The 22,006-nt window shown below is 36.5% G+C and overlaps 4 protein-coding genes across 4 annotated transcripts in view; 3 read left to right on the top strand and 1 right to left on the bottom strand.

Moving 5' to 3' along the window:
• The window catches only part of LOC135210502 (uncharacterized), a 4,982-nt gene extending 4,641 nt beyond the window's left edge, over positions 1-341 (top strand). Inside the window, exon 6 of the mRNA XM_064243386.1 lies at positions 128-341. Within this exon, the coding sequence (XP_064099456.1) occupies positions 128-190 (63 nt within the window). The 3' untranslated portion in view covers positions 191-341. The remainder of the gene's footprint in view (positions 1-127) is intronic.
• The window catches only part of LOC135210085 (low-density lipoprotein receptor-related protein 4-like), a 471,815-nt gene that overhangs the window by 125,851 nt on the left and 323,958 nt on the right, over positions 1-22,006 (bottom strand). The gene's annotated exons all lie outside the window — the stretch shown is intronic.
• Positions 9,955-15,228, top strand: LOC135210501 (uncharacterized). The gene is made up of 6 exons (XM_064243385.1): positions 9,955-10,060; positions 10,601-10,713; positions 11,577-11,676; positions 13,828-13,891; positions 14,596-14,757; positions 15,014-15,228. The coding sequence occupies exons 2-6, from the start codon at positions 10,614-10,616 to the stop codon at positions 15,074-15,076; spliced, it is 489 nt and encodes a 162-aa protein (XP_064099455.1). The 5' UTR covers positions 9,955-10,060; positions 10,601-10,613; the 3' UTR covers positions 15,077-15,228.
• LOC135210082 (basic salivary proline-rich protein 1-like) lies at positions 16,551-20,775 on the top strand. The gene is made up of 5 exons (XM_064242882.1): positions 16,551-16,669; positions 18,049-18,112; positions 19,304-19,639; positions 19,972-20,036; positions 20,210-20,775. The coding sequence occupies exons 2-5, from the start codon at positions 18,058-18,060 to the stop codon at positions 20,438-20,440; spliced, it is 687 nt and encodes a 228-aa protein (XP_064098952.1). The 5' UTR covers positions 16,551-16,669; positions 18,049-18,057; the 3' UTR covers positions 20,441-20,775.

Below are 22,006 nucleotides of genomic sequence, written 5' to 3'. Positions count from 1 at the left end.
TACAACGGGATTGTAGATGATGATCTCCGCAAGAAAATCGTTGTTAATAATAATAATAATAATAATAATAATAATAATAATAATAATAATAATAATAATAATAAATTTGCACTTTCATTATTTCCAGGCCTGCACTTTCCGGAAATGCATTTGCGGAGACAGCGACAGGAATGACTCTTCTGAGGGCTAAGGAGTTTGGATACAGACTGGATGCTCCTTAAACCTTCCTCCCAGGAATATTGACTCCACCAACTACAATATTGTACTACTCCCAAGGAAATGGAACTTTAGTGTTCAATTTGGCAGCATGACAGATTTTCAAAATTAAACTGAAGCATTACTAGGAGATTTTTCTTAACCCGGCTTTGCTGAGTGTTAAATTACACTATAATATATAATATATATATATATATCTATATATATATATATAGATATATATCTATATGTGTGTAATATATGTGTGTATACATATACGTATAGGATAAAAAAACGTTATATATACATATTTTATATATATATTATATATATATATATATATGTAATATATATGTGGGTGTATACAAAGTAGTATATGGATACGTTATATATATACATATATATATATGTGTGTGTGTGTGTGTGTGTGTATACACAAACTCAAAGGCTAAAACAGCCACGTGTTCCATGAAAAATATGAGCCACATAATATAAAAGCAAAAAAATTCTAATTCATATGAAAGAATTTTGATACCAAAATTAACAATAAACGTGAACATAAGCTGTGATGCAACCTCCAGCTCACTCGGAACGTGCATAAGATATTCCCCTCACGCGTAAGTTGCAAACTTTATATTCCTAACTTAACGTGAACTAGTCTTCGTCATTAATCTTGATCAATAAAAATGGGAATAATATAATTATAATAAAGCTTTAAGGTATCCTGATAAAGTATGCATGCATAGTTTAGTAGAACATATCTACATGAAAAAAGCTATTGCTATGTACGTGAAATTTGGTAATAATAATAATAATAATAATAATAATAATAAAATAATATAATAATAATCATAAAATCATAATAAAAAATAATAATAGTAGTAGTAGGGAAAAACTCTCCATCGCGAGAGTATATATAATGTTCTAAAGGGTGCACAATTATACAAAGTGTTAAGAGTCCGTGTATAGTTTTAAAGACTTTACAAAAAGCTTTAGAACCCTTCCCTGGGTTCATCTTCAGTCCAAATGAACAATTAGTTACATGTACAGAGGTGAATTGAAAAACAAGAGTCGTTGAAGATCGTTGACAGCGGTCGTTAGCTCGTTAATGGACCAGGTGATGAAGAAAGAGTGGTAGTTAACTCCAACTAGGTGATTTCCTCTCCCCTATCAATCCTTCTGGCTGAAACCGGTGTCAACGATCTTCAACGACTCGTTTTTAAATTCACCTCTGTACATGTTGTAACTAATTGGTCATTTGGACTGAAGATAAACCCAGGGAAGGGTTCGGAAGCTTTTTGTAAAGTCTTAAAAATTATACACGGGCTCTTAACACTTTGCATAATTGTGGACCCTTTAGAATAATAATAATAATAATAATAATAATAATAATAATAATAATAATAATAATAATAATAATATGAAGGGAGGAGAACCTCTTTCAAGCATATGTTGCTGAAGAGAATGGCAGCATCAGTTGAAATAATTTTATATAATCTTTTCAATTCTCCTTATCTATTCATCAGGGCTGATAATTGCTAATAACTGGCCAATGTACATAGGTCCTTAAGCAGACCTTGTAAATCGGCCAGTTATGAGCAATTATGAGTCCTCATGAAAGGAAGATAATAAGAAGAACTGAAAGGATCATATAAAATCAGTTCCATAGTACCTATGCATATGAATTTGTAAGTGAAGTAGTTTCCACGGATAAAACTGCGTCGGACCCAACGGCACTTCCTATAGGCGCAGAGACGCGACGCAATCAACTGTTACTATCAATCTCTCCCGCAAAGTACTATGTATATATGGTTTTAGGTTATATAATTTTAGAAACTAGAAATCGGCAAACATGCAAATAAAAAAACTAAAATAAAAAACTTCCGGGCTCATAAACCAGGTGTTGAGAAGTCACTGACGTTAGTGTACGTTAAAAAAAAAAGTTGGGGGGCGACCCATGAGGTTTGATTACGTCTTATGTTGTAGAAATGGTGACGAATTCCCTATTTTCTCACTATAATTTTCATTAATTTGTGTACCTGATAACATGTATGTATGTAAAATATATATATATAAATATATATATATAATATATATATATATATATATATATATATATATATATATATATATATATATACTTTGTCCAAGGCTACGTCATTGGGTGCTAGGTTTATATATATATACTATATATATATATATATAATATATATATATATATATATATATACATTGTCCAAGGCTATGTCATTGGGTCCTAGGTTATATATATATTTCTCACCATTTCTCACCAGACGCCAGGTAGGCCTCCAGGCCTGTCAGTCGTCCTGCTTCAGGAACAGTCTCCATTCTTGGCGATCATCATAGAGCCTCATCTCATCAACTTCCCGCAAACTAGAGCCTCTCCTCTCTACTCCTCTCTCTATGTTTTGTAGCCATCTCATTTTTGGTCTTCCTACCGGTCTCCTTCCTTCCGGTGTCCATTCCAAAAACCTTATAGGATATCGCTCCTCCTCCATTCTTTTGGTGTGTCCAAACCATCTAAGCTGTCCTCTCTCCACATAATCTAGTATCCCCTCCACTCCCAGTTCTCTTCTAATGTCTTCATTTCGTAGCCTATCTAGTCTTGTTACACTTTTATGAGTCTTAGGGCTTTCATTTCAGTTGCTTGAAGTTGGCTTCTAGTTCTTGATGTTAATGTCCATGATTCATGGCCATAAGTCAATATTGGTCTTAAAACAGAGAGGTATATTATGGTTTTCACTTTGCGAGGTATATTTCTGTAGAGCAGATACAGATTGTTACTGAATTTCTGTATTCGGGTAGTTATTTCCAGTTTTTGAATCGTTTGGTCACTAAACTCTACTCCTAAGTATTTGAAATTTCTACACTGTTTCAATGTCTGACTTTCTAATTCTACATCTACGTTACTTGGTGTTCGTGATAGGTGCATGATATCTGTCTTATTCTTGTTGATCCGCATTCCATTAGCTGTTAAAATCGCGTTCCAGTTGTTGACGTTTTCTTGGAGAGATTCTGCGCTGAGGGCTATCACTGCATGGTCATCTGCATACATAAGGTTGATGGACATATCTGCAGCTTCATCCTCACCTAGTTCCGTTCATACATTTATCTAAGAACAATATAAAAAGAAGTGGCGAAAGGACGCTGCCCTGTCTTACTCCTGATTTTATTTCAAACCAGTCTTCATTCTCTTGATTTGTTTTTACTCTGGATCTGATATTTTGATAGGTGTTATAAATTGCTCTTATAAGTTTCTCAGGGATTCCATAGTAAGGTCTTTTAGGGCATCCCATATTTTCATTCTTGGTACTCTATCAAAAGCCTTTCTAGATCTATAAAAGCAATATATCTATCCCTGTCCCATTCCCAGCTCTTCTCAAATATCATCTTGAGGGAGAAAATCATATCAGTTGTCCCTCTTCCTGGTCGAAAACCGTTTTGCCATTCACCCAGCTTTGGTTCAACATATCCTCTCAATCTAGTTTCAAGTATTCTTTCATATACTTTAAAAGCATGTGACATTAGGGATATTCCTCTATAATTGCTGCAATTTGTCTTGTCACCTTTCTTATAGATTGGGCATATTAGATCTCTTCTCCAGTCTTCAGGTGGCATTTGCCCATTCCAGAGTATGTCGATTAGCTCTAGTAGCCAGATGACTCCATCCTCCCCCATGTTTTTAAGGAGCTCTGCAGGTATTGTATCCACTCCAGGGGCCTTACCATTTCTCATCCTCTTGAGAGCATTTTTTAACTCCAGTGTTGTTATGTCAGGTTCTACATCCCCAACCACATCAAATTCTAAATGCTCTTCAAGGTCATTGTTTCCGTTGTTTAGTAGTGTTTCAAAGTGATGTTTCCATCCTAATTCAATTTCTCGGGGTTCGGTTAAAATTGTCCCATCCATAGGGTCTTTGATTACATAAGTGGGTGGTTGGCTTCCCTTTCTATAGTTTTTGGCAGTGCTATATATGAGTTTTCTGGTACCTTGGAGATCATTTCCCAGATCTTCTCCTATTCTTTCCCATGTTTCTCTTTTTGTTTGAGCTTTTATATATATATATATATATATATATATATATATATACACATACTATAATATATATATATATATATATATATAATATATATATATATATATATACATTGTCCAAGGCTACGTCATTGGGTCCTAGGTTTACAGTTGATTTACAGAAATCAATGTCTTGTCTAAAATATACTGCCTTTACATCAGGACAATTTATCAGTGATTAGGTGCCCTAGCAAAAGGGCAGCGAACAGAATAGCAATGTAATGAAGTGAAAAATATACTAGTCTACCAAACTGGTTCAAGAGAAACACTAAGAGTCCACTTAAATAAAGTGTAATTTCACTGAAAAGGCAAACATAATTCAGGGGATATTATAGAACCCTGTGGCACTGTCCACTACATTAAAAGGGTTACAAAGACTAATTAGTGCCACATCAGTTACGAATTGATGTAAATAAATAACTAGGATTAACTTCTAATAGTAAAACGTTCTGAGAATAACTAGGACTTCCTTCAATGAGTCTGGCACAGAACAGCAGATAAATGCACCACTCTTATACAGTAACTATGATCACTTGAGAAATTATGCACTTGGCATATGGTTTAAAAAAAAAAAACCGTTTCTTGACACACATCTGACCACAGCAGGACAGCCAATAGATCTGAATTTAAGAATTTACAAGAATTTACTCTACTAGCGGCCTAAGCACAAATGCAAAGTTACACAATTCACAATATGATTTCAAGCAGAGATTTACTTGAACATACTTGCCATGAAATATAACAAATCGCTGATCAAAGATAATACTAAATCACTTCACTAGTAACACGAGCATATGTCATCAAAATAAAGGTTCTCTGTTCACTGAAATATAAAAGGAAGACAAAATTCAAAATGGACTGGGGATCTGAGAATAGGATGGAGGTTTTAGGAACAGGGACTGATTGACAAACGCTGATAGCACTTTACCTGATGAGTCAGTGGAAATGACTCAGTAGATGTAGGATGAGTCAGTATAATTCGTCGTCAAAGAACTTATGTCTTCGCGCTACCAATGAATGGAGTAGGTAGGTCGTGACTGCAGTATTCTGGTTACGCAAGGCCGTAGTCAGTGGTATGGAATGAGGTATAGTGGAAAGCTCGTTTGAGTACTAGTCCACAAATGACTTGTAGACTCCTTACTTAAGTCTTCGGATAAGGCACCAAACCGATGGAGTGGGGAGCTGGGCCCTCTGAGCATGGCCACCGAGAGAGAAGGCCGGCTCGATGGGGGCGCGAAGCAGGGAAGGTAGTCCGATGGTTGTGCTTTAATCCGCATCTCGGATAAACTTTCTTAAACATTTGTGATGCCCTCTTGACTTCCTATGGTATAATTGATAATAACTCATAGGAAATCGAGAAATTACTTGTGGTTGATATATAAAAGAATTAATTTATGGATGATAAATAAAAGAAGTAGTTTAAGGATGATAGAATTATAATGCTAGTAAAAAAAATAGTACATCAAGATAATTTATATACATGTAAGTAAACAAAAAGAAGCAGTGACTTTACAAAGCATAATCATAATCATAAATTGGTGCTATAAATATGGAATAAACAAAAATAAAAAAAAATAATGATAATTTACTCTCTAAATTATTATTTGAAATGCTGGAAGTATTATTTTTTCGTAACAGTCTCCAACTTTCTTTTTTTGGTTGGTTAAGTTTTTTTCTTGCTACAATCGAGTTATTTTCCTGACAACAATAATTATTCATTAATACATTTGTAGAAGCCCATATCATCATTTTCTCTATCTGTTCAGTGCTGTGTCCTGAGTCGCAAAATTCATTTGGAAACAGAGCCTCATCGTCTACAAGAATATTATATATGAGTGCTGAGGCAAATTTTCTCTGGTCATTACAAGTTCTGAAAATTGAGGTATTTGTGTTAATTTATTGATTATTATATAACAATACATAACAATATTTGCTGCCGTATCATGAGGATATAATAAAGAGCCCCTACTAATTCCCGAAAGATATCTGTGATTTTCTGGAAAGATCTCCTCATCATGCGCTCCAGTGATCATTTCTTTGCAAGAATTACATTTCCCTTTTATTTCTTATACATTTCAACAAATGTACGGAATCATACATAAAGAAGAGAGGCCTACCACTCTGACTAGGATGATGATACACAATTGATAATTTTGGTGGGTGGGCAAAAAATGCATAGCTTTTCCATTAATGGCATTGTTATCGGTCACAATACATAATACGTCCATTTCTCTTCCAATCCAATGATTATTTTCTTCAATATATTATGCAAAGTTTGGGCTTTCATACACTTAGTAGGAATAATATGCACAACGTCCTTGAATTTTGACCGTACGCTATTTAACATAAAAACAAATGCGCTTGTTGCAGCCTCGCTGCTATCAAAGGCTGAGCCAACAATATTCCCCCTTTATAATCAAAATATGGTTTTAGATGAATTTCATCAACCATCAGGATCACTACTTTGTCATTGGGCAATAATGATTTATACTTATTTTTGATGTACATCAAGAAATTTGTATCATCTTGTTCCGTGGTCGGACTGAATTTTTTGAACAAACACCCTTTTTATAGTGGAGTAGCTAGGTAATATAAGAAATTTCTTATCTCTCAAGAGCCTGTATCCCTGGGGAGAACAATTATAGAAGACAGAGGAAAATATCACTAACTCAGATGAATAATCCAACTTATTAAGTCATTAAATGCAGTTGTTCACAAACAAATTTCAGTACGGTAGAATGTTTGAATGATGGTTCATCTAAAAGAATGGATAAAAATGAAATCACCAACTGAATAACACTAATGCTGTTGCAATGTTTGAACTTCTTTTATAGCTATCCGCTCTACTTAAGTTATCCAATATCTTTTCAAGTGTATTAGTATCATGAACTTCTACGGGAATCTTGAAGTCCCCTAATCGATTTACTTCAGTGTCTTGAACGAAAGCTTGCACTTCGCAGTTATTCTTTATCATTAGGGATAAAATTATTTTTGGGTACGGGAATTGCGCAACACGACAAATTGAAAGTCCCTCATTATTTTTTATCAAAGTCCAATACTGAGTATCTAAAAACTGTAGCTTCCCAACAAGTTCATCAACAGAACTGAATAGCCTAGAATTTGTATACAAAATGTCTACTGCAACACTCTCTGCTATTGCAGCCTGCATCGCTGATTGATCCTTCCTTGCTCTCTTCGAATCTGGAGATTCTCTCCGATGCGATGGGCACCTTCACGAAGTTGTGGTATTTTCAGTTTTGTAGTTGAGGTTGTGCCAGTACTTTTGTCATAACAGGATTTTTCCCATATAACATCCTCTGGCACGAAATGTAAACTGCAAACCTGAAAACAGATTTGCAGTATATTAAAACTATTGCCCATTAACGAATATTGAAGTGTCCGAATATCTCAAATAAATACATCATGGTGATTAATGCAAATGTAGCTGTATGTCCATGATCCTCCTAAGCTACGTATATTGATTTTATTAGCAAAACACTACACCAATATTCCACAAACGATATTATAATTTCAATAGTAATGAGGTAAATGTCAAGTGTATTTTGTATACTCACTTTGCTATATTTGGTCGGGGTGTAGCTTTCTCGTTTTATGGCTCGTATCCATCTTGCTGCGAGTTCTTCATTCTTGGGGAAAGAAAATATGTTGACCTTGGGCCCTGTCTCGTAATTCCCCTTGCAATTTGGGACAACACAATGATAAGGCATCGTCGCAGAAACACTCGCAAACTTATGTTCACTATCAATATCCCTTTTGGTCTACAAATAACGCAAAAAAGATGGTAATTCACTCGAAAAAAATCAGCGGTGTGACCCCTTCTGAATTTAGAGCAGTACTAAAGCAGGTAGTCTGACTGACCGAGGTCTAGGTCAGTCGGACTACCTTTGCTTGGGAAAACCCTGATGACGTTTAATCCGCTAGGCCTTCTCTCTCGGTGGCCATGCTCTGAGTCTCTCTCAACTCGTTATGGACAACTAGGTATAGAGATACCTACAGACGTAGGGTATAGTGACAAGGCTTCGTATCTAACTCACTTTCCAGGACAACCAGTGACAATTACATCCCTGTCAGTGCGGTCGCCATTTTGCATGTTTTTGGTGGTCAGCTGGTTTTGTTCAAACTTACCACACAGACCTTAATCCTCAGGTAGTGCTGGAAGAAAACAGTATTTCAGCAGTACCTCATGTCCGTATTGTCCATAACAAAAGGAGGTCATCGCAAGGAGAGAAAGGTAATGCTGGGCGGAGTTACTAGGTACGAAAAGGCAAGGGTCAGGTCAGATTTAAAATGACTGACAGATGAGTCAAAAGAGGATAGTCGCTGGAGCGTAGGTGATAAAGAGGGTATCACGACCCTAAGGGAATTGTCCAAATGCAGGTGGCCTGCTAGCCGAAATTAAGAGTAAGGCATGAGGCGCTTAAAGACAGCTAGAAGTCATTTAAGGTGATTACACAGAACTGGATAGGGACACTTACAATAGACCTTCCTGGTCTCCTCTGAAGGACGTCGTTAAGGGGCGACACAGGTGTATCAAAGATGCAGTGATCGGCGCTAATGCTTGGTGGCGAATCCTCAGGGGATTCCAAAGGGGTGTCCTAATGTCGTTCTATTGTACTCACTTTGACCTAAGAGAAGATTTCTGAATGATGGAAAGGGTGCCAGATATATGACAAGCAGGGACGAATGTAAATTGATTATTTTGGCAATAAGATATTATTACTAACACGATCAAGGTTCTGGAAGTGTTTTTTTATTTATCTGACAGCCAGCAAAACGAATTCGAACTAATTTTCCCAGAGACGACCGAACTGCTACTTTCTCTGAAGATGAAAAACAGTCCTAGGCCAATCATCTGAATTTGAATTAATAAACGACCCTTCTTGCTTTTCTCTTTTATTTTAAATGTTCTTTTAACAAGAATTAACATATGAGACGAAAACGCAAGTGACATAAAATAAAATGACGCATGCGACTCTATATATATATATATATATATATATATATATATATATATATATATATATATATATATATATATATATATATATGCATGCTTAAGAGGCAAAAAATAAATACACACTAACACCTGTATGTATGTATATATATATATATATATATATATATATATATATATATATATATATATATATATATATATATATATATGTGTGTGTGTGTGTGTGTGTTGTGTGTGTTAATATGTACGTATTGTTTGCCTTTTTATCATGTATAAAACCATAATAAAACATTACATCCTTAACATTCAATTTTAAGCTAATACCTCCTAAGCCCTAAGGAGTTTAAACTGTCCTCTTTTCGAAGAGCACAAGGAACAAAAAGAAAAAAATACTATAAATAAAAAGAAAATAAGACTTCAATTTAGCCTTGCAAAAAATGCTATAAATTTACAATTTGACCTTGCAAAAAAAATGCTATAAATTTAAAGATAAAACAAGGATAAGATTCCAATCCACACTTGCAAAAAATTAATAACAAATAAGGAAGTAAACGAGATGATTAACTTCCTGTGCAAGCGATGCTGTCACAGATACCTAGGGGTGTGTGACAATGATTAACCAGAAATGCAGATCCGTGGCCGAGTTAAAAGGCCCCGCTGACGTGAATCCACAAAGCGTAGGGCTATGCAACCAAAACTGGATTATTGGCAAGGTGTATAAAACGCAAGCAAGGAGACCTCAGCGGTATTCTGCCAGAGCCCTTTCGTGAGGACACTCAGCATCACTTGAAGGTAAGGCTCCTTTCGTCTCTTGTTTAGCGAAGTCTCCCAAGAGCTAATATTTCTTTGTAAGCGAGACACAAATCCACAGTGACGTATATTATGTAGACGACGTTCATATATCTAAAGATAAATCTGTACAGATATATATGAACCAGTAAGTATATGCAAGAATTAGCTGAAATGAAGTCTTATCGTTCTGGCATACTGATTTCATCGTTTATTTCCCACTGTTAGATTCAAGGGTTATAGTGAAAAGAAACATGCAAACATGGGAAAACAAAAGTTATACAATATATATATATATATATGATATATATATATATATATATATATATATATATATATATGAGTATATATATACATATATGTGTTCATATATATGATGTATATATATATATGTATATATATATATATATATATATATATATATATATAAGCGAATGATTTTTGTATATAATCGTGGAACAGTCTTCAGCCGAACTGTAGATGCACGATTCCTACCTATGGATCAGATAAGAAATATTCTAGCTTTGATTTCTTCACCCACAGAAGACAAACAATCATGAAGGTGTTGGCAGTTGTGCTCCTTGTGGGATTCCTGGCGATATCCCAGATAGAGGGAGGTAGAGGCGGCCACAGAGGAAGTTATTCAGGAAACAAAAGTAAGTACTGATTTCATTTTTTATTTATTTAAAATTATTTTTTATTTAAAATTATTTAAGTACATTTTATGGGAGGATGATGTGAATGAATACTGTACTTATTTTTTGACTTGCACAAAATTTTCTTAGTCAATTTTTTTGGAGGGACGTGAATGAATATTGTACTTATTTTCTTATTTACGCAAAACAAATTAATGGCCATTTTTGTGGAGGACGTAAATGAATACTGTACTTATTTTCTTATTTACAAAAATAAATAAGGAAATAAATAAATTTAGGAAATTTGTGGGGGGATGTGAATGAATACTGTATTTATTTTCTTATTTACAAAAATAAATAAATAAATAAATTTGGGAAATTTTTTTGGGGGGAGGATATGAATGAACTCTGTACTTATTTTCTTATTTACAAAAATAAATGAATATATAAATAAACTTAGTAAATTCTTTGGGGGGATGTGAATGAATACTGTACTTATGTACGACTGCATACAGGAATGCACATCTAAGGGGACTGCTGTATTTTGTCTAAACAACAAGTTGATTACTGGTCTTTGTTAATTAAAACCAACTGATACAATTTTGAAAGAAAAAAAAATAGAGTTTTCTATCCATTTTTTTTTTCTGCCCGTACGTAACTACATATCTTTCTGGAAAAATTATGGAACTGTTTACGTTGGAATGAGTTAGTTTATTAAGATTTGAGGGAGGGGGGGGGGGGGGGGCTCAGAAAAAAGTGCAGACGGACAGACAAAGTCGGCACAATAGTTTCCTTTTCAGAAAACTGAAACCTACTGCCGTTTTCCTCCTCGCATATCACTTCTGTCATGACCAACGACATGATTCCCGTCCCTTTAATTCCAGGAGCCTGTTACGACCTCCTGAAACCCAGCAACGCGACGCTGTTCAAAGCCATCCAGGATCTGGCCGCTAACCAAACCCTGTTCAATCAGTCTCTTCTAGAGTAAGGACAATTAGGCCTGTTTGTATGACATACAGACAACCATACACATACACACATATATAACTATATTAAATATATAATATAACACACACATTAAACGTACATATAAATACACAGACACATTATACATACATATACATAAATAAACGCATGCATATAAATATATTGTCTATGCACGCGTTCTTCCTACGCACATAGACAGAACACAGTAAATAAGTCAAGACGCACATCTGTTAATATCTGTAGACCAGATATATATATATATATATATATATATATATATATATATATATATATATATATACTATATATATATCGGTGCTTCAGCATTCAATTATAAAAAGTCCAGAAGGAGTCCATGATACTATATTTAAAAGGCCAAGTTTATTATATATGAGACGTTTCGCACAACTGTGTGCATCATCAGTCTGTGAATAAAATACAAAGACATATTAAAATCATATAAAGTTAAAAGGAATTCACAATTTTAAAAAAATAAAGTCAAAAAAAGTTAAAAAGAGCAGTAAATAAAAAGAGAGACTACTAAAAACACAACCGTCCATGATCAGAGGTGAAGATGGAATGAGTTACAGTTGGCAGAGAGAAGCGACGACAACTATGCCAGGTACAGAGGTAACGAGGACAAATTACCGTTTAATGAGGGCACCAGTCTTTTAATATATAACGACTCAAGCGTTGTTAGTTGGTCAGGATGTTTTACATAATCAATTATTGTAAAATGTTCTTTTTTAATTTCAGTCTTGCATATTATTGAGTGGTTTCTGATATTGGAAAATTCTGGTTGTTTTATCCTTTGACCTGTACGGAAGCTAAAGCCCAAATGGCTACAATATCTGACCCTCAGCAACCTCCGAGTCGATCCAACGTAAGAGCCCGGACATCCAGGGCATGTGAATTTATAATTGTTTTTAGAATTCATTAATAACGCTCATTCTCAGATTAATTTTACTATGGAGGTAGAGAGCGAGGGCAGCCTTCCATATCTTGATATTAAGGTAACGAGAAATAACTCGGAATTCACCACGGCAGTATACAGAAAACGAACTTATACGGGTTTAACCAATAACTTTTATAGCTCTTGCCAATACTCATTTAAACTCAACACCATCTATACGCTGATTAATAGAGCTCTCAAATATTCTTCCTCATGGCAAATATTTCACAATGAAATGTCTTTCTTGGCAAACTTTTTCAAAGCCAATTCATTTCCACAAGATTTAGTACATAAAATTACCAACAAGGTACTTAACAAATTCTTGCATCCATCAACAACTACTTTTGATGTACCGAAGAAAATATTTTATGCTACTGTTCCGTATTTTTCAGATTCAAAATTTATCTTAAACCTCACTCGTTTATATTGAACAGGAAATTCCGTGTCTTAAAGTCAGGCTTGTGTCGAGTAATCCTTGCACTATTTCGATCGTTTTTTAACTTTAAAGATCGCCTTCAGCCCTTCATGAGATCCAACGTTATTTATAAATTCACATGCCCTGGATGTCCGGGCTCTTACGTTGGATCGACTCGGAGGTTGCTGAGGGTCAGATATTGTAGCCATTTGGGCTTTTAGCTTCCGTACAGGTCAAAGGATAAAACAACCAGAATTTTCCAATATCAGAAACCACTCAATAATATGCAAGACTAGAAAATTAAAAAATAAGAACATTTTACAATAATTGATTATGTAAAACATCCTGACCAACTAACAACGCTTGAGTCGTTATATATTAAAAGACTGGTGCCCTCATTAAACGGTAATTTGTCCTCGTCACCTCTGTACCTGGCATAGTTGTCGTCGCTTCTCTCTGCCAACTGTAACTCATTCCATCTTCACCTCGATCATGGACGGTTGGTGTTTTTAGTAGTCTCTCTTTTTATTTACTGCTCTTTTTAATCTTTTTTGACTTTATTTTTAAAATTGTGAATTCCTTTTAACTTTATATGATTTTAATATGTCTTTGTATTTTATTCACAGACTGATGATGCACACAGTTGTGCGAAACGTCTCATATATAATAAACTTGGCCTTTTAAATATAGTATCATGGACTCCATTCTGGACACTTTATATATATATATATCGTGCGTAATTAAATAACATAAGTAAACATCTATCTTTTTTCTGTTCTAGCATGCCGTTCTACAAAGGTATCATGAGCACCATTGATACTATCATCCTGAAAAATGCAACGGTGGTAAGTTATGCCAACGCTTCTTGTATTAGACAAATGACTTCTCTTATAATGAAATTACAGCAACTGAGGTGCATAGATTAACATCTATGCACGACTGCTTAGTTTTGTTAAGTCTTCCCGACGGAGTGACTGCAATTATCAACGTCATGAATTGATCCATATGCTTTAGTTGCATCCATGCACGATTGATTAGGGCTTATTCGGGGAGTAAGCCTACAAACTGCTTTGTTGTTGTTGCTGCTGTTTCTGCTGTTGTCGTTCTTGTTGGCGAGGGCGGGGGTTAGGAAAGCCCTATGGAAATCCTAAAAAGGCCTGAATAGGGTGTTTTGAGTTAAGTTAAAGATACAGGAATTTTAGGATAGGATATTTATGATTTATCTATTAGAATGAAAATTGAAAAAATAAATAATGTTGATGTTAAATGGTACAGAACAAATATTTCTGATAAAATGAATAGCGTATTTATCTTAGATTCAATCGGTGAAACAACGTGCTATTTGACCGAAGAATTTTTAAAACTTTAATACTGATTCAAGACAGTATTGTCGGTGGATAATATTACGATGCATAAAAAGGCTTATAATTCAATGATAACCCTCTCTCTTTTCCTACGTACAAACTACAAAATTAGGCAAAACAAAAACGCGACAAACAATTAGCTCAGTTTGCTCGAAGTACTTGAATATGACTGAATTCCTTTTCAGATCGGGGCTGACAACCTGATAAATCTGGCCCAGGCCACCACTTACCTGACAACCAAACTCGACGCACTCTCCCCACCCAACCAGCAATTGAAGGATGCCATTCTTGCCCGGATCGCTACTTGCGTCACGGAGGCTAACGCCAAGACCTCAGTCTTCAAAAGGGTCAGTATATTTAAAAGAGGGGTTTCTTAATAAATAAAAAAAAATAAAAAATAACAATATATCTGGAGACTACAACGGGATTGTAAATGGTGATCTTCGCTAGAAAATCGTTAATAATAATAAGTATATAATAATAATAATAAATAATAATAATAATAATAATAATAATAAAATAGTAGTAGTAGTAGTAGTAGTAGTAGAAGTAGTAGTAGTAGTAGTAGTAGTAGTAATAAATTTGCTTTTTCATTATTTCCAGGCCAGCACTTTCCTCAGATGCATCTGCGGAGAGAGGGACAGGAGGGACTCTTCAGAGGGCTAAGGAGTTGGGATAAAGACTGGATGCTCCTCATACCCTTCCTCCCAGGAATATTGGCGCCACTAAATACATTAGTACTCCCGAGGAAATGGAACTTTAGTATTCAATTTTGGCCCGCATGACACATTTTCAAAATTAAACTGAAGCATTCATAAGACTTTTTTTTTTGTTTTTTAACCCGGCTTTGCTGAGTGTTTGTATATATATATATATAATATATATATATATATATATATATATAAATACATAAATTAATATTACATAAACAAGTATGAATGACCATAAATATATATATATATATATATATATATATATATATATATTATATATATATATATAGAGAGAGAGAGAGAGAGAGAGAGATGAGAGAGTAGAGAGAGATGACGAGAGAGAGAGAGAGAGAGAACAGCATACCGGAAGCAGAAGATTACCACGAATGTCTAGAACGCAATATTCTTAAAGCAGTTTATTCTGGCGTGATAGACAACTCCATAAAATACTGATTTTTTTTTTCTGGTGCACCATTTTCTGAACATGTGCGAGACTATACTGGAAAAATGCCAACGCCTTTAAATAGTTCTTGACAGTAAGTCTATATGACACATTTGCGAGAATTTAATTTTGACCCATCAAGAGGTGACATAATAAAGGTCTATGATTACTTCTAATTACACATGTTTACACACACACATAAATATATATATATATAATATATATATATATATATATATATATATATATATATATATGTATGTATGTATATATAAGCTGAATATTATTACTCAGTAAAAATCTGAATAGCTCAACCACACTGGCCGCTATTTTGCAGAATGGTAAACCAGTGGTAAGATATCTGAATAAGAATCATGCGCCCATAAGTCAAAACTATTCTTAACTGCTACCTGAGGCTATTTTAGTGCACTTGAGAAGATCCAGATACAAACTCGCACTCAACGTAGGAAATCACACTTGAAACGACATGCAGCCGAGCGCAATACCGAGCAGAAACCTACGAGCGTTCAAGGTGAAAGAGGGCAAAGGTAATTGGGCACGCCGTTTTTTTTTTTTTTTTTTTTTTTTTTTTTTTTTTTCCAAGTCCGCCACAGAAGGACTCGTCATTTTTTGTTGACACCTGTCACCAGGGCGACACCGGCGAAATACCTGGCTTCAGGACCATTTCCTCGGAAACATGCGTTTAATTCGAAGCTTCTGGGATCTGGGGGAACAAAGGAAGGCGAATTTTCATTCCCACCGAAAGAAATGAAGGCGCCCAACGCACAGCCCCTCAATGGACGACGACGCCAAATGACCTTCGCCGTCCCTGAAACCGAGCCGAGGGGTACGATTGCAACCAAGTGAAACAGGCGAATGAACTCCGCCTTGTAGCATCCCCGCCTCATCGGAACTGGAGCCATAAATTATTGCGGTTTTCTGATTATAACTTTGTCGCGCAGGACCCGGGGGAATGATGCTGCTGCAAGGTTCACCCCACTAAAGTATAAAAACTCCACGGTGCGACTTGAGGAAGGCACTCGATAATCTACTTCTCCTGAGTTAGGACGTCTGCTTGGAAGACACTGCAGTTCTCCTAATAGTGTAAGTATCACTTTGATTCAGTTTCCTTCATAGGAAAGAGTCAAAGAGCCAAAATCCTTCTTATCCCGATTGTATCTTGAGTTTAACGCTAATACACTAACCATTCATAGTCAACTCGTGTATTTTTTTTCTGCATTACACCTTTCCCTGAGACAAGATGTTGTTGTGCTCTTTCTAAATAACACATTTCACAACCTTCAGGAGTTTCTTCCAGTTTGAAATGTTCCTAGACAACTGTGTTTAGTTCGAGTCACTTATGGTGACATTTTCCAGCTTTTTCCTCGTTGCGCCTCTCTTTCTTTACATTACCGACTCTGTGTAGCAAAATATACATTAATCTGTCATGTGTCACTCTGTGTTCTTTTCAACGCTATCGTACCAAAAGCTGTTTACACAAAGACCACTTAAACGCAGCTTTTACTTCATCCCTTCTAAGTGCTTCGTACAAAGCGACGTAGTGATGCTGCGCAGTTCACTCCATCCTGTAACTTTCAATTTTCTCCCGTGACAAAAAGAGATCACGAATTATCTGGAGTTTAGAACAACTGATAACAGTAACAGCACGACGCAAGTAGACTGCCAACTAAGGCCTCATCAGCTCATCAGCGAGACTACTCTCATTGCGTCCGTCTGCCTGGACACACAGATTTTCAAATTTGTTTCGCTGACGTTCATCTCCATCTGTCTCTTTTACATCTGCCTAAAGGTCCTCGTTGGACCAGTGGTTTTCACGCCCGGCTACCAATCCGGTGGTTCGAAGTTCGATTCTCGGAATTTATTTCTGGTGATAGAAATTCATTTCTCGATATAATGTGGTTCGGATCCCACAATAAGCTGTAGGTCCCATTGCTAGGTAACCAATTGGTTCCTAGCCACGTAAAAATATTTGATCCATCGGGTCAGCCTTAGGAGAGCTGTTAATCAGCTCAGTGTTCTGGTTAAACTAAGATATACTTAACTTTACATCTGCATAAATACGGACGAAGAAATAGCTTCGATAACTTCATTTCTCTCCTTCTTCTGTATTCGCTTAAGACAAAAGCACCGGCTACAAAGCCATTTTCCCAAATCATCCGGTGAACCCCTTTCAAAAGATAACTATCTATTATTATTATTATTATTATTATTATTATTATTATTATTTTATTATTATTATGGACACCTTCCCTGAGGGCAGCTGTGTTTCACGCCGTTTAATTTATAAAGTCATCTCTATCGTTTTGCAATCTTTACAACAGCATGTATACCAGCTACATACTGATGAAAGTAAGACTGTAAGACGAGATTATTATTATTATTATTATTTGGACAAATGCCTTAATATTATACGGATATTCTCGTCAAATAACCATTTGATTTCGTCGTTTCCTTTCTTACAGGCAAGGACCATGAAGTCCCTTCTGCTCTTCGGCCTCCTGGGGGCTGTGATGATATCAGCGCAAGGTACTGTGTCATGACTCGTGTTCTGTAGACATACACACAATATATATATATATATATATATATATATATATATATATATATATATATATATATAATATATATATATATTATACATATGTATATATATAGATATATATATATATATATATATATATATATATATATATATATATATATATATATATATATATATTCAAAACCACGTCATTTCCGTCGCTTCTACAGTCGTGAATGACGACCCTGTGCTGAAAACTTCCACAACCTTCGTCGCTTCACACGTTTATTCTCAACCTTCTCCTTTTTCTTGTTCTCAGACTCCTTCTCTCGCTTATTCTCAGTCTTCTGATTTCTCTTAGACTTCCAAACACTTTCTTTCTCTCTCTTGTCTATGCAGTTTCTCAGCACTGTCCAAAATCTAAATTTCTCGCTATATTCATTTTATATTCATTTTCAAAAGATGAGAATACCCGAAGTTTTAAGAATTTCCATTGCAGTAGTGTGAGCGATTGATTAACTGTGAGTGATTAAGAAGAATAAATACTCAATTTAAATACATTTAAATGAATATAAATTTGAACCCAAAGGCCAAGCACTGGGATCTCTGAGGTCACTCAGAGCTGCAAAGGAAATCGAGAGTAGGCAGAACTGAAAGGTGAATCAGGAGGGAAAACATCAAAGCTGTTGCACTATGAAATCATTGTTTGGAGTGAGTGAATGGCAAGATAGAAGAGAGATAATAAGAACGGAGGTACATTAAAAGGAACGAAAGGGGTTGTTGCACTTAGGGGCCGAAAGTACGCTACGAAGCTTAAATAATGCCTACAGTGCACTGCATGAGGTGCACTGATGGCACTACCCCACTACTGGGTTAAATGCATTTATATTTGTTCAGTGTGTGTGTGTGTGTGTGTGTGTACGGTTAAGCTGTTTCAACTTCAGTGAAATTAAAAACGGTATTTCTAAAAGTTAGTTCCTCATTGGACGAGTGGGTTGCGTACTCGCCTATCAATCCGTTAACCCGAGTTCGCTCCCCACTGCCGCCAATGTGGAACCAGAGGAGTTTGTTTATGTCCATTAGAAATTCGTTTCTCGATATAATGTGGTTCGGCTCCCACAATAAGCTGTAGGTCCCGTAGGCTAAGTAACCAGTTGGTTTTCCTAGCTTACATATACTTCACTCTTTCTCTAAAGGTCCGGCACCACCCCAACCATGTTCAACAACGGACTACAGCTGCAAATGCGAAAGGCTCATGGGACTCAAACCCCCGCCCCCAAGGGGGTCACAACCCCCATCTCCACTAGGAGGAGGAGGAGCAGGGAGACCACCACCACCCCCACCAGGCACAAGAGGACCGGGAAGCGCTGGAAGTACAAGGCCACCGCCCCCACCAGGATCCTCTAGACCTCAAACTGGAGGATCACCTGGAGGAAGACCACCCCCACCAGGCTCCCCTAAGGACCAAGAGCTGCGCGAAAATATCAAGACGCAGTGTTTCGGCGGCACCGAACCCAGCGCTCAAGGCCAAGGTAAACAATACTATATGATTTGCTCTACTCTAAAGCAGTCTAAGGGCACTGAAGGTGTGTGTGTGTGTGTGTATGCATATATTAGCTGGAAGAAGAAACGACAGAGTGCCAAGTGCTTTCGTGTATTTGCAACCCATCTCCGGGGCACAAAGTACCTGGCATACTGTCCTTTCTATTTTAGCTTTTCCCTGTGGCTTCAGCTAGTAAACAAAATCACGTGCATATTTTGCATATTTTTATGATTTCTTAGTATATATGTAGGGTACATTTATACACACACAAGAGACACAATCCTATATACGTATAATATACGAATATGTCTTGTATTTCAGAGCCAGTGCTGACCGACGCCCAGAAGAACTGCATCTTCAACTTATTCATGACCAGCAAAGGAGTGGTAAGCATTTTGGCCCATGAGTTACGTCACACCAATTCCCTTTGAACAAGAGTCATGCAGCCTGCTGATCAATATTTTCAAGAGAATATTGATAGATTGAGTATACCGCATTTTCCACGTTTATTGAATTCCCTTTCCCCTCTCAGTCGTTGTTTTCTCATATACCACGACAGATCGTCGACGGGGTGATCAACCAAGAGAACGCCATCAAGTTCATGACGTCATCCGTGGAGGAGCAAGCCATCCAGCTGGGCTTGAGTACCGCTGCAGTAACAGCAGTGAAGGACCTGTTGAAGGCAGGCGTGGAAACTTGCTACACCACTTACAGCACCAAGGACCAGATCCCAGATTTCCGCGCCTGCGTGATAGGCAAGTGCCAGGACGCTCTGGCAGCGCAGGCATAAGGAACCTCTCCGTCGTCACAAGGGCGGGGGGAGGAGGAGGCGGTGGAACGGCCAGGTCGATGAGGCAAGAATCGTCTGGCCAACTGAACTGCAACGATCAGGAGCAGTGAGGCTGAAGATTACCCAGAACAAATTCTCTTACTGCCCAGCGATGTGCGGTGAGGAATTCGTTCTTTATCTGAACTTGACAAATTAAAACCAATGCACGTCTGATTCACACGTTCGAAAATGGTCAGCCAAACTTCTTCTTCTTGTAGTTTTTGAATGATCTTTTTATAGTTATTAAAACTATCAAAATATGTAGTACACGTGACTCATTAAAAATGACGTGTAAATCGTACTTTTATTACCCGCGCTGCTTATTGGTATTGAAGAATGAAATCTACTTTCAATATATAAGTCCTGCGATATTTCTCATAAAACGTGAAAATAAAACGCTCGTAGCAGAAGCATGCACATCATGTATGTGACAATGCAAGTCCTTTTAATGTATAAAAACATAGCACGTATAATTATCAGTGATATAAGGTTGCTGATGTCCTGCATAGATCCATTTCTAGCTAAAAAAAAAAAAAAGAAAAAAAAAACTACTTTTCTGCCAATGTTAAGAGCAAAGTGTCTGGAGAGAAGAGTGAAAAGACGCAGAGAGGATTGTGATGGTGACCAGACGATGAGATGATTAATTTGAGCACACGCCAAGAACGCGAACGCTTGATGGAGTCGTGGTAATAATAGTGATGGTAATATCACTGAAAGAGAGAGAGAGAGAGAGAGAAATACTATTACTAAATTTATTCTAAAATCATAACAACAGAAATCTTACTTTAGTGGGCGTAATGTCTGTCTATCCGTCTGTCATTCAATCACGGCCAAACGGCTGGTCCGATGGGCATGAAACTTGGCAAGGTTATGGTGGGGGACCCCTAAAATATTTTATAATGGGGTTTCATCCTACCTCCCACACCCGCTCCGAAGGGGGTGGGGATGAGAAGGGATTCACTGAAACGGAGCTGGGTCTGCCCGTGAAACGAGGCTGGTTATGCCCATAGATTTAGTTACTTTACGAATCTTCATACATAATTTCTGTATTCATAATGTTTGCTAGAAGGAGAAAAATTCAAGGACGCCAAGAAGTGCAAAATATAAGACTCTGCTCAAAAGGAATGCAGGCACTCGCAACAGCAAACAACATCAACAGCGATTATAACGATGATAAAAATGGAAAAGGTGCAGCAGGAAAAAGAACAAAAGGGAACAAACATCGAAGGTTAAATATACAAAACCACCTAAAGGGGAATTCAGGATAAAACTACACACTCATTCCAGCAAACAAAAGTCTCGTGTCTCTTTAAAAGAGAGAGAGAGAGAGAGAGAGAGAGAGAGAGAGAGAGAGAGAATGCTGCTCCTTGCATACACACACATACACAGATATATATATATATATATATATATATATATATATATATATATATATATATATATATTCGTTTCTGTGAGAGAGAGAGAAGAGAGAGAGAGAGAGAGAGAGAGAGAGAAGGACATTAAAACCCATTGTCATGCACTTCC

Source organism: Macrobrachium nipponense, chromosome 39, assembly GCF_015104395.2.
Source record: "Macrobrachium nipponense isolate FS-2020 chromosome 39, ASM1510439v2, whole genome shotgun sequence".
Lineage (NCBI taxonomy): Eukaryota > Metazoa > Arthropoda > Malacostraca > Decapoda > Palaemonidae > Macrobrachium > Macrobrachium nipponense.
The sequence above is the reverse complement of the archived record's forward strand: the minus strand, read 5'-3'. Positions and strand labels throughout refer to the sequence as shown.

Coding starts and splice junctions, on each gene's coding strand:
- LOC135210501 (XM_064243385.1), top strand. CDS start 10,614: ATGAAGGTGTTGGCAGTTGTGCTCCTTGTGGGATTCCTGGCGATATCC. Junction 10,714..11,576: donor AAGTTATTCAGGAAACAAAA/GTAAGTACTGAT, acceptor CTTTAATTCCAG/GAGCCTGTTACGACCTCCTG. Junction 11,677..13,827: donor TTCAATCAGTCTCTTCTAGA/GTAAGGACAATT, acceptor TTTCTGTTCTAG/CATGCCGTTCTACAAAGGTA.
- LOC135210082 (XM_064242882.1), top strand. CDS start 18,058: ATGAAGTCCCTTCTGCTCTTCGGCCTCCTGGGGGCTGTGATGATATCA. Junction 18,113..19,303: donor TGTGATGATATCAGCGCAAG/GTACTGTGTCAT, acceptor CTTTCTCTAAAG/GTCCGGCACCACCCCAACCA. Junction 19,640..19,971: donor ACCCAGCGCTCAAGGCCAAG/GTAAACAATACT, acceptor CTTGTATTTCAG/AGCCAGTGCTGACCGACGCC.